This window comes from Etheostoma cragini, chromosome 16, assembly GCF_013103735.1.
Source record: "Etheostoma cragini isolate CJK2018 chromosome 16, CSU_Ecrag_1.0, whole genome shotgun sequence".
In the NCBI taxonomy this organism is placed as follows: Eukaryota; Metazoa; Chordata; class Actinopteri; order Perciformes; family Percidae; genus Etheostoma; species Etheostoma cragini.
The window spans coordinates 20,802,841-20,822,695 of NC_048422.1; the positions used below are offsets into that span (position 1 = coordinate 20,802,841).

The 19,855-nt window shown below is 38.0% G+C and overlaps 1 protein-coding gene across 1 annotated transcript; it reads right to left on the reverse strand.

Annotated features, from left to right (window-relative positions):
* Nucleotides 1–366: 366 nt before the first annotated feature.
* arid6 (AT-rich interaction domain 6) lies at nt 367–4,580 on the reverse strand. The gene is made up of 6 exons (XM_034896898.1): nt 4,392–4,580; nt 3,480–3,636; nt 3,071–3,123; nt 2,764–2,861; nt 2,521–2,677; nt 367–2,227 (listed from the first exon to the last, which is right to left on the reverse strand). Exons 1-6 carry the CDS (start codon nt 4,401–4,403, stop codon nt 932–934), a joined length of 1,773 nt encoding a protein of 590 aa, XP_034752789.1. The 5' UTR covers nt 4,404–4,580; the 3' UTR covers nt 367–931.
* Between the last annotated feature and the right edge of the window lie 15,275 nt (nt 4,581–19,855).

The window sequence follows — 19,855 nt, forward strand, 5'->3', positions numbered from 1 at the left end:
AAGCAAAGTGTCTCTGACGAAGTCTCTGAAGTGTTTATGAAAAAAGAGAAAAACTGACTGCCCCCCCTCCCCCAAACAAAGTCACACATTTTCATGCACAAGCTATAAATGTCATTGGAATATGTTTTACTGACGTTGAAGGAACACATACCTGTCCATTTGTATTGGCACAGCCTACAAGGAAGTGAAACCTTTTCCTGGAGAAAGGTTGACGCCACCACTTCCATGCAGGTGTGATTAATTATTTTTTAAGGCATACAAATGGAGTAATGGCTGACTAAGCTTGATGAAAAGTAATTGTTTGGATTCATGTATAAACACGTATTAGTGTGATGTGAAGACAAAAGGATTGCCCAACAAATGAGCCTCTCAAACTTCTTTATTTATATTAATGTATTTTAATTTACATGACATTGTAATTAAGTGCTAAATGTATTATGCAAATAATATTTCTGTACAAGCAAACTTGAAAAAAGTGCAAAGTGCATATTTCTTGTAAATCAAGCTGTGCTGATAAGTTAAGATAATAAAACAGGAATTTCCCCAGTGCGGGACTAATAAAGTTTGTGTTACAGCAGCTCAAAAGAAAAAAAAATATGCAAACATCAGAACAACACAAATACCCATTAAATAGACATAGTAGAAAAAATATACAGATAGTATTTTAAGAAAAGGGAAACATTGAATTAGTTATAATCGTAATAATACAAACTTATTTACACAATAAACACTCTCATATAAGCAGACCGTATATATACACAGATATACAGATGAATTAATTATTATTAATCAATCACTTTTAATATAATTAAAAGGTTGGTAATTTGACACTTAATATTGAGAGACAATGAACTTCAGTAAAAACCACCATATGAAAGAGGAATGTACCTTGGTAAAGCTCTAATGTGGTGTTGGACTTTCTGACTGATCTTCACGATGAGTTTGAAAGCATTTTCTTCAGCTTCATCACCTCTTCATAGGTGAGGTGCATTGTGTTTCCATTGTAGGACACAGAGGCTGTAAAGTCTTGCTGAACTGTGAGGGGACTAGGATCCGTGTTGATTTGGATGGGGGAAGCCTGGGTTACTTTGTAGGCATCCCAGGAAATTGGGGGTTTTGAGCAGTACAACTTCTTAATTCCCTGCGGATCAAATGGATAGGTAACCCGGCTGGCTGCATGTTTCAGAATACCACCTGATGACGAAGGCTCGTAGGTGGTGAAGTGGTTTTGGTTTGTGTTGTAGGGATGACTGGTACTTTGGGTGGCTGGTATAGGACTTGGCAATTTACTTCGCCACAGCCTAAGATCCTCAGCGGTTAAGCTCGGATTCATTTGATATGTCAGGTTGTGGGGGAGGACATTTGTGTCTGAGTACTTTCCTTGTCTGGAGAATCCCTCCTGATGAGGAAGAGGGGGTAGCTGCTTAGCTCCATGATTCAAAGCTGAAGACCCACTCAGCCTGAGCCAGTTATTGAACACAGACAGCGGTACCTCAATTTCCATCTTGCCTCCATTCTGTTGAGGGATGCCAGGCAGCATGTGACTCAGATTGAGCTCTCTTACTTCTGGACTACCCTCCCTCTCTTGTTTTGGCTGGATTGTTAAATCTGTCTTCGGAGAGCTGGGTTTTTGTGCCATTGTGGGAGCGCCTTCATCTGTTCTGAGTGTCGGAGCAGACTCATATGTAGGGCTGATTGACGCTGTTATGGCTTCGACATCGACGGCATATGCCTCTTTGGCGTTCACAGGATATGAATATGGTGTGTCTCCTAAATCTGCTTCACCATCTTCCACCTCACATCCGTCATCTCTCACCACCTGCTGGTGATGAGGACTATATAAAGGGGAGGGCTTGTTCAAGAACTTTGGATTCTTGCTGGATGAAGGAGCCGTAAACGATGAGGCAGGGCTGCTGTCGGTTTCCCGCCCTGAGGCTTTATTAACGCTAAGGTTCAGAGGCTCAGTCAATCCAGATGTTGTCTTGTACTGTTCTGCCAGAAAGCGTAGCTGTTGCAGTGGCTCCTGAATCGTGTCTGTTAGGTTGATACAAGATCGAGACAAAGGATCCCAGGGCTTCGGGGCAGGGGCCTTATGTGGTGTTAATATCGAGGAGTACATAGGAACATGGGGGGGCAAAACTTCATTGCTAAATTGATAGTAGGGAGGGAAATGGGGTTGCAGAGGGAAGACACTCTCGTGTGGGTCTGGCTGGACGTCATTAGGGTTCTGTTGGAAAGATAAGTAGATCGTCAGAGCTAACTGGAAATATGTCATCATTGGGATTTTAAGTAAGCGTTTTGTTGCACCAGAACCAGATTATTAACAAGAATAGATTGCATATTATTACTATTATTATTATTGTATCACATCGTACCAGCTTCAGCCACTTCACTAATTATTTACTACTTATTGTAATGAAGAATTTTTATTGAATCATAATCACATCAGTTAAAGTTTGTGTTGAGCAACTCTGCTATGTCTTTTCTTTCCTATCTTCTTTAAGGTAAAATAATACCAACCTGGTACAGATATATTGAGGGCAGCTTGCGTTTAATTGGCCTCTGGCCATCAACATGGTTTTTGCTGCAGTTAGGAAAGACAAAGTGCTTTGGTTGAAGACAAGGCAACACATTCAACAATGCGCCCCTCACATGGCATTCGTATGGCAGAAGCAGCCTGCGCAAAAAAAAAAATATATCAGATTAGTGAGTCTGGGAAGAAAACATAGCAGCCACTCTCATGTACAGTACCATGGAACTCACTTCTCGTAGTGTCTGCGGGTGCAGGTGGCTGCACTTGTGCTTCGAGGGTTTCCTCCCAGCGTGTTGTACACTTGTTTCCACAGCTGCTGAGCAGTCACCTGGAGGAGTGTTTTTTAGTGGTTTTTACTTATGTCACTTCCTTAATTAACAAGGACAGTATTAGCAGTATTAGAGTGAGCAGCTAGTTTTGAAAAAATAGCTAAATAAATAATAATTTCATTGTTAAAAATTCAACATATTGTTAATAATAGTAGCAATACTACTACTGACAATAACACTTATCCGTGAATCAGAAATATTTGATTACCTGGTGGTAGCCACCCAAATCTCTGACAACCTTGTACATCAGAAATAGATCAACTGAAAAACAGGGAAAACATACACAATCAAACACACTTCATAATCAGGATGTAGAGTTATTAGAATTTGATGAGTTAATATTGAGAGTTGATTGATTGATTTTTAAAAGGTTAATAGATTATAAGACAATTTGAGGACTATTTTTCGTCAACTCATTAAATATTTGACTAGTCCTTTTAAATCATGATCACAATTACAACTACTCATTTATGTCCAAATACGTTAGTAGGCAGATAAATAATAGATATTCCTAATACCATATACTTGTACTATATTAAATGTTTTTTGGTGCATAAAACAAGTGAAATGCATTAAAAATCATGTGTGATAAGATGAATAGTCTTAGTAATAATTACTTTGTTTGAAGCCCAGATTTGGGATTCTTTCTATGGGTGTATCTTTTGTCTTCATGAACAGGTAAAGATCTTTAAGGAATTGTTCCTCTGTCAGATCCTTAATCGCGTCTTTGCTTATCTCCTCTTGTTTCTCTGTGTGTGACATTTCAATGTTTGCCTGAGAACACAAAAGATGATATTTCACAACATTATCAGTTTGTTTAATATTTAGGTATTAAAATAAAATCAGCCAGTTTTTGACTAAATGTAAAATCAATGTACAGCACTACTTGACTAAATACATCTCCGGACCGGAGGTTTTCTGGTGACAACAATGCCTCCCTGTTTCGTGGTCACGTCATCTTGAGTGATGATTGGTATACACATACAGGTTTCTGAGCATATATCATAGTTGTTTCCCATGTTTGTACTCTCCTCCGTGGATTCAACCCTCTCAGTTGAGACAACATTGATATGACACTCAAAAATGTCATCAATGCCCTCATTCATTCATCCCATAGTTTCCATTGTTTTGAACTACAGTAATAAATTAAACTTGTCAGCAAATGCGCGCTTACATTGGAGATTAGTTGCATTACAAATCATTTTTTGGTATTTGAGTTTTGAGTCTGCTGTTTCATTTAGTTATTTAGTTTTTCATCATTTACTTTTAATGTGTCACCGTCATCATATTAATGCTTTTTAAACATAATGTGAATAAGCAAAACACTTCACTCCCCTGATTATTTTTTAGAAAATAAAGAGCTACTGCAGCTTAAATGCATGTTGACCAAACCAAACTGACAATTAGCAGCATATTCTAGCATGATTCTAGTATAGAGTCTTTATTCTATCATAGATACTTAGATATACATATATACAAAATCATACAGCACCTCTTTTCTGGATTATATGTGAAATAATGTTCCTCACCTGTGTTTCCATTGAGAGAGTAATGTTGGATCTTATCTCATTGCCCTGATGCACAGAAAACAAGCTGTTGCATGTACAGTTTTTCCCCTCCGGTGTAGTAAAAGAGACAAAAAAATCACTGCAGCCAGTTCTGTGTGTTGTATCAGTCACACACCTGTCCTGAGTAGCTGTATGACAGTATGGGTAACTGACAGAGGGGGTGTTTACTCCAACTTCTTCCTGGCAAGATTGCCATCGTCGGACCAGTTGAACTTGTTCTTCAGCATGTTCCAAAAAACAGCGCACCGGAATATTCTACACAAAATTAGCAGAATTGGGAGAAAAACTATAACATTTTTGTTCATATTATTAGAGTAACTGGGATTATTTTCCAAATAAGTCAAATTTGAACATAAATATAGTATATACTGCTCTCACTAGAGCACAAAAAAACATTAGTCGCTATTCATTGTCATTATTTGGAAATGTGTGTATGAATAACTGTATTTTACACTGGAAACACTATAGCAGTATTAATGTGGGTGTTCAGCACAGTAAGTAATATTGCGTTATACTGTTTTTAGTATATACAGTATGTTAGCATTGGCAACTTATTGAGTATGGTAAATTTCAATGTGGAAAGAGGTAATGTGCATGGCTGTTTACTTTTACCAAGTGTTTGGGACATATTGCAGGTAATGAGGCTGTTTTTAGAGTTTCAATGTAGAACAGTTTTTCAATTGTCATAGCTCAGTTTTAGAATTCCAGTTATGTTGGGTATATTTGGGGCTCCATTTACTGTATATATAATTGTCTTAAGTCTTCTGTTTTATTTACATAATTAGACAAATTAAACAAAAGGAGGGGCAGATTAGCCAAACTTTTTAGCTTTTAGCTTAATCTTTTTTAAAGACTGTAGCATGTGTTTATTGAACTGTGATATCTACAATGTTCTTTAGGTGTTGAGAGTTGTCTGGGTGTGGCAAAGCTCTTATCAAAACAAAACATGATATTACTTGGGGTTCATGTATTGAACATGAACCATAAATTTCGAAACTTGACAGGGATCATGGAAGGAAGATAAATGTGCAAAGGTTATGTAAATCCACCTCAGTTTTGGATGACTGGAATTCTTTGCTGTGAGTAATCATTTGGTGTTGACAAATCCTCTCACTTCAGTCTATTGGACTTCAACTATCACAAACAATATAGATGCTGGAAACAGCATTGCAACACATTTATTTCTCTATATTTGAGCCAATATTTAGTAGTTGTTGTAGAATACTGAGCATGTGGCCTAAAAGACATTGGTTTTGAATTCTGCCAGCTAAAAAAAACAAACAAATATATTCCAACTGTCACTCCCCAATGTAAATTGAATGCAGAGTTTCACATTCATCACTTTGCGACAAGTAAAATACAAGATGCTAACAAGAGACTTTTGTAATGTTAATACAGTAAAAATAGACCTATGTAACAAAATTTTTTCACTGCTGGCTAAAGGTTAGCACTCAAACACAACAAAGGTTGTCAATTGAATGGCGTTTTGAGATAACGTTAGCAATCAAACAAACATAGATAGCGAAAAATGTATTTGAAATGACTGCTAGCTTAGCCACGAGCTAGTAATCAAACACAACAAAGACTGTCACTTGAATGGTGTTTTGAGCTAACGTTAGCAATCAAACAATCATAGATAGTTCAAACGTTTTTGAAATGATTCCCGTCTTCTGGTATTGTTTATAATGAGAAAAGATTATTATTTCATGGATTTCAGCAGTTTTTTTATTTTTACATTACTGCAGATTGATAATTCTGCATTCACCCATGCGTGTGATAGCTTCCTTTACAGCCAATGGAATAAAATTAGACATCAGATATGAGCCTAATAATCTTAATCTGCCTTTAGGTAGATATAACAGAGACTGTACACACACTTTACATCTATTGACAAATTCAAAGATGTAAGCTGCTATAATGTCAACCCATGTAGCCGCCACTGCAAATTTGAATACATTGAGTTGTGCTCCTTGACCTAAAACGTGTTGGTAGGCAAAACAGAAGCAATGGAACTTGATTCAGAGCTGGTATGAGCAGGATTCCTAATTAAAACAAGCTGCCAATAAAGAAGTAGCTGTTTGTCAGCATTTCCTTTCTGTGAGCTGTGCAGTTTCTCTGGTATTCTGGCATCATTGTAAGTTCAGTTCTGGTCTCCAAAGTTGACAGTGAAGTGTGATTATTAAAAATATTCAATTTAAGTTCAATAATTTAAAATTTAAAAAAAAAGTAGCCTATTATTTAAAAAATAAAACTGACTTGACTCAAACGCCGCATATACGCAACTAGCGATTTGCCACAGTCCTCCTTTGAAAAGCGCTTCCATAAGTTGTTTTTGTCAAGCAGAAATTACGGCCATTATAAACATATGAATATATGTTTATAATGGCGGCGCCCTCTATTGGCCAAAGCAGGAAGTAAGGTAGTCTGGATCAACGAAAGTACCTTTCCAGGATATTTCCAGTAGGGTCTAGGTTGTCTATGTTAAAAAGCTTGTTTTAGTCGTTGCAACAGAAAAACTCAGACAGATAATATTACTAGCGGTCTGGATTTACCCTGCTGAGGAGCAGTTAACCATAGTCATTATAAATCAACCAGAGTTTAATATTCCAGCACAAAAAAAGCAGAAGGTACTGAACATGCGGCCGAAAAGACTCAAATCCAGCGGAATTTCCGGCGGCAACAGAGCAATCCCAGAAGTGGAACGTTAAGGATTTAGACTAAGGCAAACTTTACTCCGCAGCGCTATGAAGATTGGTCTGGTCATCATCTTTTACCATAGCGCCAGAGCCTGCAACAGGTATTTCTATGAAGCTATCAGTTGTTGTGCTTTCTCTTCTTCTTTAGTTCCGGCCAATGGTTTTGGTGCTTAGCAAGAAACAGGCACTACATCACCAATTGAAATAGAGCATGCATTAACTTCCAATCTAAGACTAATGACTTGCCAAATCCTACTTTTTTTGCAGCCTTACAAATTTATTTTGATTTATTACAAAATAAAATCAAAAGAAATTTGATGTTTAGGGGAAAAGTATCCAAAGAAAAGTATCCATTTTATTTAAGAAATGCAGTAAAAATAAAGGTTTCAAAAAATATAAAAAAGTAAAGTACAGATAAGTTCAAATTCTACTCAAGTACAGTAACAAAGTATTTGAACTTTGTTAAACATCCAGTCTGTAATGGTTTTGTTGTTGATTATTAAAATCAGTGTTGCCCGTCCTTTTTCATGAATATTTACCAACACCGTCAATTCCAAGAACTCCTATTGGCTAAAGATTTTGCATTTCTATTTGCATTAAATGGGGTAGACGCGCCATGCGCCATCTTGAAATACATTAGCTGGTAAGGGACGTACAGTATATACTGATCTGCCTTTTGCGGTTTTGCTGTCACATGATAAACTCAGGTACTGCTAATCTGCTAATGGGTATCATCGCTTCCCGGCCCCGGCAAGTTTGAAGGAGGACCACATGTATTCAAAATCCAAATTTTAGGAACAGGAGTCTTCTTTGCCCAAAAAAAGAAAAAGGAAAATGTCTGATCTTGCTTACATGCCATGGTATTATAGCTGCTGCTGTGTGAGAACCATAATCTGTACAATAATAATCAACAAACCATCCCGGACTGAAAAGCGAAGCCTTTAACCTGCATTATATCTAATATCCAGCAGGCGGAGACTCCCCAGTTGCAAAAAGAACTCCGTATCTGTAGCAGTCCATGGGAAAATGACTTAATTCATTATCTCAAAAAACATTTTTATAAAACATGCATGAAGATGTGTCAGTTGTATTACCAGATAAAAGGTGAGCCGGTGAACAGGGCACCGTGAGCGACGACAGTTAAGTTTAGGCGTTAAAAGTAAGCGTCATGCAGCGATAAAAGTAAAAGGTCCCATGGCATGAAAATTTGACTTTATGAGTTTTGTTTAACATTTATGTGCGTCTTTCCAGCCTGCCTATGTCCCCCACAGGCTAGAAATGACAATAGGTGTGAAACGAGCCCTGGGTATCCTGCTCTGCTCTCTCTCAAATGGGCTGATCTGGAATCTTGCTCCTCATGAGGTCATAAGGAGCAAGGTTACCTCCCCTTTCTCTGCTTTGCCCGCCCAGAGAATTTGGCCCACCCATAAGAAAGAGACATCATGGCTTTCAAACAAGCAAGGTAGCAGATGGTCAATGCCACACCACCGTCTTCCCTTCTGCTTTTCCTCCCGCTCTCCTCCTCAATAGCTACACACAGAAATGGCACATACTAAGGAAAGCTCATTGTGGAACTGGCTCTAGTGGCTGTACTTCTGCACCAAGGCTGAATTTCGGGAAAAATTAAAGTTAAAAATTAAGCGTCATGCAGCGATGACAGTTAAGTTTAGGTGTCAAAAAGTAAGCCTCATTATAGGCAACAATAACAACATGGAATGCATACAAATAACAGTGTTCATGAGAACAGCCTGCATCGGGGATCGTTGTCACTTTGTGGGAACAAATGAGATTTGTCAATGTAAGATACACCTGGCAGTTATAAAATTGTTCTTAAGGTGGTTTTACAAAAATTTGACATTTAAATCCCAACAATGTTTCTATAAATATTTCTTCCCTTTTAATTAATGAGCATTTAATCCCACTACATCACCATTTGGGTGAGACAATATGTATAGGTATTCACAAGGTGTATGAGAGCCTTCAAGTATACCTTGTTTCTTCTGCTCAAGAATTACTACCAAGTTTTACTAAAATAATATTAAACTCTCTTGAATAAGATAACCTTAGAGGAATAATCACAGCACATAACATAGAGACATTTAATTATAGATACATATGCTGTATGCATTGTCAAACAAATCGCTGCATTTATCTATTTCTTTATTTCAGTGTCACAAAACATGTTTTAAACTACTGCAAACATGTCACTTTCATCCATCAAAGCCAAGCTGAAGCAATGGCTTTAATCATCTGCGGGTGTGACTAATTTTACAAACAAAGGCTCTGTCAGGAACTGGCACAACGATCTTAACTTATGGCACCTGTGCGTTTCCTGCTTGACAAGTTAAAAGGTCTGCAGGTTGCAGTTTATATATCTGGTGGCAAAGAAGACAAGACAAGACAAGACCAGGCAAGGCAAGGCAGCTTCATTTCCATGGCGCATTTAAGCAACATGGCAATTCAAAATGCTTACCAGTTACATAAAGTTACATAAAAAGATTAAAATAGTAGCAATAGCAGTACAATAAGTTAAACAATAAAGAGCAGTTAAAAACAGTCAAAATAAAATACAACAATTAAAGTTACATTGCAGTATAAAAAATTAAACATAAAAGAGCAGTTAAAAACAGTTAAGCAGATAAAATAGCAGATTTAGGCTGTATATATGGTGTATAAACCGCTGCCCCACACGTCATCCGGGCACAATAACCATTTTTTGGAAACTCAGTAAGGTAGGCACTCTATACCGGCAGAACCACTTGTCTTTACCATGTCATCCATGCACCGTGGGCCCCGCAGGATCATGGGACTTTATACTCTGGTTACCCATAACCAAGAGTAGAAGTACGTCTCTTTACAGTACAATATAGTCGTCACTATGAGGGTTAGTTTAATCAAAGCAATCTTTGCAAAATCCTGAACAGCTCCCACTGTTTCTTGTAGATTTTACCATAAAATCTATGTCACACCCGCGTTGGAGAAATTCTCAGACATATTTACAATTCCTGTTCAGAAATACTCCCAGAATGGCCACAACCCTAATCTAAAAAGGCATCAAGTTACTCCGTTCACTTCAATATTTGTTTCAGTCAACATCAATGATAAAAATGTCCTTCATCAAAACAGTCAAATCACTATCTAATCAAGTCATTTAATTTTGATCTTACCCTTGGTGATTGTCATACAGTTCAGTATAAGAAATGAGCAACTGCATAAAGAAAGGTCTTCAGCCTTGATTTAAAAGAGAGAGTTGCAGCGGACCTGCAGTTTTCTGGGAGATTGTTCCAGATACGTGGAGCATAGAAACTGAACGCTGCTTCTCCCTGCTTAGTTCTGTCTCTGGGGACAGAAAGCACACCTGTCCCAGACGACCTGAGAGGTCTGGGGGAGTCATAGTGTAGTAGCAGATCAGAAATATATTTTGGGAAGACACAAGTTGCCATTGTTTTCAAAAATGTGGATCTATAACAAAGCAGTTGATAAAATTATCCCCACCTTCAGATATGGTCTTGGGATAAATAGTAAAAATAAACAGATAAAGATAACAATATAAAAGCTGTTTAACCCTGTAAGAGAGCATGGTATAATAAGCGATCAATCAGTCTAATTCAGATGGGTTAAGTTGAAGGATGTGTTTATTGAATTGTGCGTGACTTGCTAAAATAAATATTTCAGTAATAGATAATTATTTTATTAAGATTGAGCTTTACTGTTGCTTAGTGTGGCTGTATTCTATGATGGGGTTTAAACTTACCTTTGTCTTTATTTGCACGTTATAAAATGCAAAAACACTGATTGAAATCAGCTATACTAAATACAGACATTTCAGCCTAAAACAGATCAATCAAACAAGTCAAAAAAATAAACAATATTTTTTTATTTTGTTAAATCGTGGGGCTTCCCATCACATAGATTAATTTGCATTATTCAGGAACGCACCAGTTCACGTATGAGTCATTGCTGGAAGTTTGTTGCGTGCAGATATGGCTTCAGGCCAGAGACGCATTGTGATCTCATTTGGAAGTGTTATTAATATCACAGGCTCTACAAATACAATCTGCCACAAAAAAGTTCCACTTTCTAAAACACAACTCATGGTTTTTGATGCCATTCAACTCAAAAAAACGTAATTGTAAATTAAGAACTTTTTTTTAATCAGAAGGTTAATCATCATGTGATGGGCAATAGAACAATAATTTTCCAATCTCACCTAAATTTACATCCCAATAACCTTAGGGAGACCTTTATACCTGGCTGTTTCTGTAGCTAATGGCAGTGCACCTGAATCTGTTTAAAGATCTCTGACTTTTAGTTAAATGTCTGGTCACTACTCTTACAGTAAGCCGTAAAACAATAGTCATGTGCCTATTCAACATTTAAACCAGTTTTGCTTGATCTAATCGTTCCTCCTGTTCCAATTGACACACTCAGTGGAATTGAATGGTGCACGCCATCACAGATGTCTTTCATTGTTTGTTTTTTCTCAAAATGTTAGCCAAATATTTTTTTTCACTGTTAGTGTCCCATGTCCACTATGTTTTCTAATTTTCTGTAATCCAATGTCCATTGACTCAAACAAAGAAAGCTGTGTTCAGTGGAGGGGTGGAAAGAACATGCATGATGTAGGCTATCTGGTAATGGTGCTAAATATGCAGACATTTGCAGATGATGGTTATTTCCTCATGGAAATATTTTTATGCATTGTGAATGTACAAATAAAGGGCAATTTAACTTTTTTAATACTTTCAAAATAATTTTATATCAAATCCGTTTTTGATGGAATTTCATTGTGTAGAAAACACCTAATAATATTTTTATAGAATTAATTCTGAGTCTGAGAGAATGAACAAAGAGTCTTAGAGGAATCACTTGTTTTTTTTAACCCTCTAACAAGCTTACAGCCCTGGAGACGGGGTCAAATTAACAGCCTTGACAAGCTGACTGTAAGAGGGTGGGGGGTGAATTACTAGCCCTTCAGACCAATGACATCTAAACCTCCAGAATCTGGGAAAGAAAAGGGAAGTAGAGAAAGGCCAGTCTCTCGCACTTGAGATAAACATAAGAGCATTAAGTCAGGCTATCAGGGTCCATACATCATGACAGGAGTATAAAGTTCATGCAGCTTAAAATGAAAAATAAGTCAATCAGATATGCAATTTTCCATTACAACTTAAAGATGCTCTATGAGTTCCTGCATTGTCACTTCTGTTGACATTCCAAGTAAATTTAAAACAGAACAGAGCAAGCTCCCCCCTCCCCCCAGGAGTTACTGTCATGATTAACTGACTGTCACTAACCCCCTCACCCCCTCCCCCCAACCATCCTGATTGGCTGGAGTGGTTTGTTGTATTTTGGTGCACAGACTGTGCCCCTAGTGTTTGTTTGACGTTTACGACCCCTGTGTTGTCTCCAGAGACCGGGCTTTTTCACAGTGTATTCAGGGGACAGGCAGCTAGAGGATCAAGGAGAGATGCCTGGGATTTGAGACCAAAATGAAATTGCGCTGAAACCATGCAGGAACTTATCGTGCACCTTTTTAAGTACCAATTACGAAAGAATCTAGCTATGTGGTTTGAACCGACCACACGCTGAAGCTACATAACAAGCTGCAGTTTTAAGTCTGAATGGACTGTTTCTAAACAACAACGACACGTCAGTACACTGCATTCAACTAGACATATTAAATACGACATATAAAGTATGTGTTTGTATCGCAGACAATACAACCGACCTACATCCGTTACCTTTGAGCTATTGCCAGATGAGTTGCTACAAAGCTGATTAAGACAACCAGCTCCACACAACTCTCTCTGTATGTCTCATCATGGCTATGTTCAGAAGATTGTGTTGTTTGGTGACTTTCCCGCGCAGAAGCTCAAGTGAAGAGTCCATGTTTTTTTATTCTCGGTGTCTTTTTTGGCTACTAGCAACTGCATGGTGGAGGGGTGGGGGCGCGATCACGGAAGGCTGTATCATGTGGACGCGTCAACAGTGTTGTTGTCATTACTTAGTCTCTCTCTAGTCATATCAGTTCTGGAATCAAAAGTCGAGATGGTTACTGAAATTAGACATCAAGATGGCATAATATTTTTTTCATAGTAGACTGAACAGACACAAAAATCTTTTTGACTTAGTGTATTGATTTTACACCAGAACATATCCATTTCATGAGCTGCAACACAACTTCCAACAGGACATACTCTATCTGTACTTGTGTAATAGTAATATGTCATTACTTAAATAAATTGAGCATGTTTCAGCAAAAATACTTGTTTTACAAAGTCTCAACATAAGGTTTACTTTATCTGTCTACAATGCTCGATTGCTGACATGGAAACCCTAACACTAATATAACACATGATAAAATAAACCTTTATTAATTCAAACAAACTAAACCATCTCCATGACAACTGCACAACTCTATCCACTAAGATTTGTTTGAAAGCTTTAGAAAACAACAAATTTGCTTTCTTTTTTAAATAGATACTTTCTTCCCAAAAGCCATAACCACCCTGAACTCACACATGCACTGACTTCACTCCACAGCCTGACTCCCCCCCGTCTCCCACCTACTGTGTGCAATTTCATACAGTGCCATATTTAATATTTAACCATTTCATTACAGTGCAACATTTATTTGTTATTAATTTGTAACTACTTTTTTCATAATGTGTTTCCAAAGCTATTTTATATATGTATATAGTTGCTCTCAAGACTGTGCACCAGGTCCCCCCCTTCTATTTTTTTCTGCACTACCTATACTTTATATTTTTTTATTTTGTGTCGACACTGTAAATCTTCAATCTTGTTGCAAAGGTACTGCACTTGTGTATAATGACAATAAAGGCATTCTATTCTATTGATCCCCATTGGGTTATTCAAGGTCCCAGTAGCTCACAGACATCACACACAACATACACATACATCAAAAACAGGATGACAAAATAACAAATAAAAAGCAAACACATCCACATGAATGATATGGACAACAAAAGAAAAAAATACAAAATAAAAATAAATCCACATGAATGAACTAAGGATGTCTAAGCATGAGACACTCGCATTGACAGGGCAGGGACTGACCCTGGGATTCAGTATGCCTGGAAGGTGCTCTACAAGAATGTTTGTCATGGTGGTAGTGCAAATAAGTCCAATTGTGCAAAGATTCTAGAAAGAGTCTAGAGACCAGCATTAAATATGGACAATATTAGAGAATAATGAAGACATAGTTATATAAAAACTATAGCAGTGCAAGGATAAAGTAAAAAAGACCGCATTAAATATTGCATTATATGGGAATAAAGTGGACAGTAGGATATACTCAAATCAACAGTCAAAATTAGAGGTTTGAAGTGATAGGGTTACAGACATTGTTCAAGTATTAGGTCGGACCTCCGTCCAGGCTGAGGAAAGGAGGGATGGGGTGGGCCTATGGGCCATGTAAACAGTGATCAGTGGGCCAATGGACAGTCAACACATAGCTGTTATGATGGTAGTGGAAGTGGTGGAGAGGAAGAAGAGGCACATAGATTATAAAGAGAAGTCCATCCCTCCTTTTTGTGAAGCATTGTGGAGTTTTATGGCCTTCCGGAAAAAGGTTAACAGGTTAAAGCTTAGCTGTAATATATTTGTTGTTTCATGAGTACAAGGAAGTAACATGTCTGACTATCTCCTGTTAGACATAGCTGTCTGAGGCGTGGCCCCTGTATGTCTTCTACTAAATATACTTATCAGTTTTTCATCATTTTGTAAACGGGAATGACATCTGTCACAAGGCTTTGCTACAATTTGGAAATGCAGGCATGCATGTGTGGGCGGAGTGTAAAAAAGAACATACACAAGTACATTCACACTCAAGCTCATTCAGAGCGTTATCAGATGGAAAACTAGTGAACCAGAAAATGGAATACAGCATAGTGGTGTTTATCATCTTAATATTTGCATTCATATGATTGATTAATCTGATTGATCTTCAGATACACATGTAGACGTGCAGCAGTGCTGTACAGAGGATACAACCGGTTCTAAGGGTGAAACAAAGATTGTCTGTTTGTGATTATTAGTTGGTAGTTTCACTCGGGTTCTTTAATTACAGGAAAGTTATACAGAGAGAAATCAGTCTCAATACTTGCAACAAATGCATGTTTTGAAACAACACGCATTTGTCAGTAGTATCTATCTGATAAACCAAGCCGCATCTAAATGTACAGCACGTGTGTATGTGTACAGTGGGGCTCGAAAGTTTGGGCACCCCAGGTAAAAATTAATGTGTATTAATTAGGGTAGTATTAATGTGCATAAAGAAGCCAAGAAAAGATGGAGAAATCTCCAAAAGGCATCAAATGACAGATTAGACATTCGTATATAATATGTAACAAAAAGTTAGATTTTATTGCCATTGTTTCAACTTTCAAAATAACAGAAAATAAAAAAAATGGCGTCTGCAAAAGTTTGGGCACCCTGCAGAGTTTATAGCATCTTTTTTTGGCTTCTTTATGCACATTAATGCAAAATTTTACCTGGGTTGCTCAAACTGTCGAGACCCAATGTGCATGACCATGTTTGGGGGTGTGGTTGGTGGAAAGGTAACCTGCACATCACACGCAGGTGGGTGTTACTGCATTTGACGATTTTGCTACTTCCAACCTTCATGATTGCTGGATATACTAGGGTGACCAAATTAAGACTTCCAGGGTGACCATATTTAGATTTCCAAAAAAAGAGGACAGTCGGTCAGCCTCGAGACACTAATTCAGACAGGCTTCTCAGAGGTTAAGGAACATGCTTTATTATGCCTCAATGGTACAAAAATGACGTATGTAATAAAATATGTAACAACCTGTAACAAAATAATAGCTCTTTCAAATAATTAAATATAAAATATTGTTCTAAATATAACCTCTTCTGTGTCAGCTTCAAAATCCAGCTTCAACTAAATATCTCTTAAAACCTTTTCAATGTAATAAGATAAGGTTTTTCGGTGTCCATGTGAACTTTGAGATTTCCCGCACCTTTATTAGACACTGAAACAAATGTGCTAGCTTTGCACACGGTGCACTCCAGTGCATTACATCACGCAACAAAGTACCGTAGTATTGTGTGCAAAGCGCCACTCAATTTAAGTACGTGCTTAATGGACCCCTGAAAAACAGCAAAAACTGGACATTTTCATGACTTTAGAAACTCCCCACGGACGCCACCGGACAGTACATAGAAAATTGGACATGTACCGGGCAAAAGAGGACGTTTGGTCACCCTAGGATATACCAAACTAACTTTTCTTCACTTTACTGGAGCACGAGCGGATAGCTTAAAGGAACACCACGCCTGTTAAAAATTCTAAAAGTTAAAAGTCTATTATTTTGCTAAGGGGAAACAAAATGAAACCCATTTGCCAACACTATATAGTATTAAATTGCTGTAGAGATGTAGCCTACATTCACCACTTCACCACATCCGACTGGGTAGGGTTAATTAAGTCTACTGCAAACTTACAACACTAATAACATTACCGTCGCCAATATACCTCTCTCTCTCTCTCTCTCTCTCTCTCTCTCTCTCTCTCTCTCTCTCTCTCTCTCTCTCTCTCTGCACACACACACATACAAACAGTCCATTTCTGGTGGTTGATTAACGCAGATATGTGCTGATTAGCTCTCATAACAGGCCGGATGGAAAGCACACTGCCATCCATGAGGCTAATGTCTGATTACTCCACGTTGTCATTGATATATTGTGTGATTACATTCTGAATCTTCAAAGTTCCCTGTCAGGTAAATACAGTAAGTCAGTAGCAGGCTATTCAGTGGAGTTGCATGACGCAGATGAAGTGGTTTGGGGTCTGTCTGTAAGTCATTTTGGTGTACAATGTGGTTCTGAGGAATTCTACAAGCTGCAATACCACAGGCCAAACAATTGGCCCCGTTCCAAACAGGCAAATTTTACATGGGCACTGTACTAGTTGGGATTAGTTTCTCTCAATAGTTTTATTTTTGAAATGACCACATTCAATGTTACTGACCCAAAAAAATCTTTCAGGTCTTACTGTTTTCTTCACCATGAAACACTAGCGTAATCTATTTTTCTAAAGACTCCAAAACCAGCACTGCTTACCTTGACATTTACTTGCTAGCAGCTGTCTTCTTCCCTGCCTTTGTTGTGTTTCATGGAACATTAGTGCCACCAGTGTAATTGTGTGAAACCATTCAAATGAATGTGGATTAGTGGTGGGCAGATTGATCTGAATATCAATAATATCGGTACTAATGTTGGTTTTGAAATTAATGATCAGGCCCGGCGGTGGCCCGAAGCACACACTCTTTCTGCTTGTGTGTACAAGCAGAAGAATGGCAGGAAGGTGAAGAGAAGCGCCGTGTGGCCATATTGTCAAGCCGCAAAATGTAACAAGGGCAAGCTGTATAATTTCAAAAAAGGCTGTAAGATACAGTGGTAACACAACAAATGTATAAAGGTATTGGTATCATAATGGTATTGTATCGGTGTCATACTGGGGATATTGGCCCTGTCTTTACTTGGTATCGGATTGATACCAAATATTACACGCACACCACTAACATGGATTGGTGGATCGCTGCATCCGCGAGAACACAAATGCAAAAAAAAGCAACCAGACACTCATGCAAGATATCAAAAACTCCACAGGAGCCCTTTAACAACTTTAAAGATAGACAGATAGATTCATCAATCAATCTTATAATGTTGGGGATGTGTTTTTGTAATGACCTCAAAAAATAAACCAACGGATGTCATACTTTAATTTTTACTAGCTGTGGATACGGTGCCGTTTCTAGAAATGAATGCAAGTTCCACTTCACTCTAAGCCAAAAGGTTGTGAAGAATTAGATTCATTTGAATCGTTTTACTGAGTGCCACACAGAAACAAGAGTAGTAACCAGAGAAATCACCTGCAGTACATGGAACAGGATTCTGCATTACAGGAACTCATTGTTGCAAAATGAAAATATGCCTAATGCTGCCCTTTATGCAACATAATAGGGTTGTTGCATCTAGGAACTAAAAGTCATATGGAATGCGGATGTGAGGAAAATGTGGTTTTCTTTTTCTTATTTCCTTATAATACCGTCATTTAGTCTTTGTCTGCATCAACTAGTGCAATGAGTAGCTGGAATTACTTGTTCCCACAATAGTTTTAGTCAATAACTGGAAAGGAGTATACAGATGTTAACTTGGATGACAATTAATTTGAAGGCGTGTGTATTACACCGTCATTACTCATGTCAGTAAAATTGACGTGAACACAAATTGAACCTCTGTTTATTAGAATTTGGGCAACACACGGGGAAAACCATGCCTGAAATCAGTTTATTGAACATTTGCACAGAATTGGTAGTAAATTGTGTGCTTTATGGTTCTTCAGCCCTTTTAATCTACCAGAGGTTTTCAAGTGTGACTTCCTGACAACACAGGTGGTTAAAGTGTTGAAGGATCGTTACTTCACCACACAGTGGAGCTGTGGCTCAGCGTTCACATTGCTTTGCCTGCATTGAAATGCCTGTGACATGACATAAAGGTTAGGCTGATTATGGCACTCATTATTCTGCATGTTTAATCTTAAAGTTAAAACCTGCTGCTGTATTAGTGCTTGGATTTATATTTGATACTATGTCCTGTATATGTTGCCAGTGATCATACGTAGGCAAAAAACAAATGCGTCAACCAAGGAGAGGGTTCTTATTACTCTTGCAGTTCATGTTGCTGATTTTATTTTCTGGTCATAGATAACATTTTTCATTTCTGCCATGTTTCTGCCCCAGCATCTATAGAAGACCGACTACAATGCATAGGAAATGAAGAGCGATTCTGGATGTACTTTTTAAAATCAACAGACCTTGTCAAATTTGTAATGGAACTCTTTACTGACAACATGGTTGAACCTTGCTTTTGTTCTATGGTGACATCTATAAAAGCAAAAGCAAAATCTTGCTGCTTGCTCTGTTTCCCTCACCGCAAGTCAACGGGAAGGTAAATTATAATTTCAGAGGCAAATGGTTAGATTGACAATAGATACGTTTGGTGAACTGCTGCAAAGGTCATGTCAAAGAGGGACTCCAAATGTCAAACACCAGTCTCTGAAGTTTAAGCCTTTGTAAGATCAGACATATTGATATTCTTTTCGAGACTCTAAAAATGTCATTTCTGATATTTTGATGCGGAATATGCGTTGGCTTCTCTGATAATGGTAATTGAGCATTGATGGATGTCTGTGGAAGATATAAACTTCTGTTTGTGTGTGTGTGTGTGTGTGTGTGTGTGTGTGTGTGTGTGTGTGTGTGTGTGCGCGTGCGTGCGTGCGTGGGCAGTGGCGGCGGCGTTATTTTGAGCAAATACCCCTGACCTTTTTTGGCCTTAGTGCCCTTTTAAACCAAGATCGAATTTCCAAGAGGGAACCACCAGGCACTATAAACCAAAAGGGACATATTAACAGTTTGGAGGACATTTACAACGTAGCAAATGTCACTATTTGCATGCCAGTGAGTGTCTAAGGCAAGCTTCTTCTCCAGGTGAAACCACACCAATAAAATAACATTCTTTTTTAGTTTTTGTCTAAATAACATGCCAATTTTTCCTTTGGTAATATAAGGGCTTCCCTAACTGGGGTAATGATACACTTATCCATACCGTTCAAATTACAAACACAGATAAATCAGTGTTGACCAATTTTGAAACCATCTGTTAGTGTGATAACAT

What these genes read in the sequence shown, in the direction of transcription:
- arid6 (XM_034896898.1), bottom strand. An exon ending in ATTTGGGTGGCTACCACCAG is followed by an intron (nt 2,862 to 3,070) that starts GTAATCAAATAT and finishes ACACTCCTCCAG; the next exon opens with GTGACTGCTCAGCAGCTGTG. An exon ending in ACCCGCAGACACTACGAGAA is followed by an intron (nt 2,678 to 2,763) that starts GTGAGTTCCATG and finishes TTTTTTGCGCAG; the next exon opens with GCTGCTTCTGCCATACGAAT.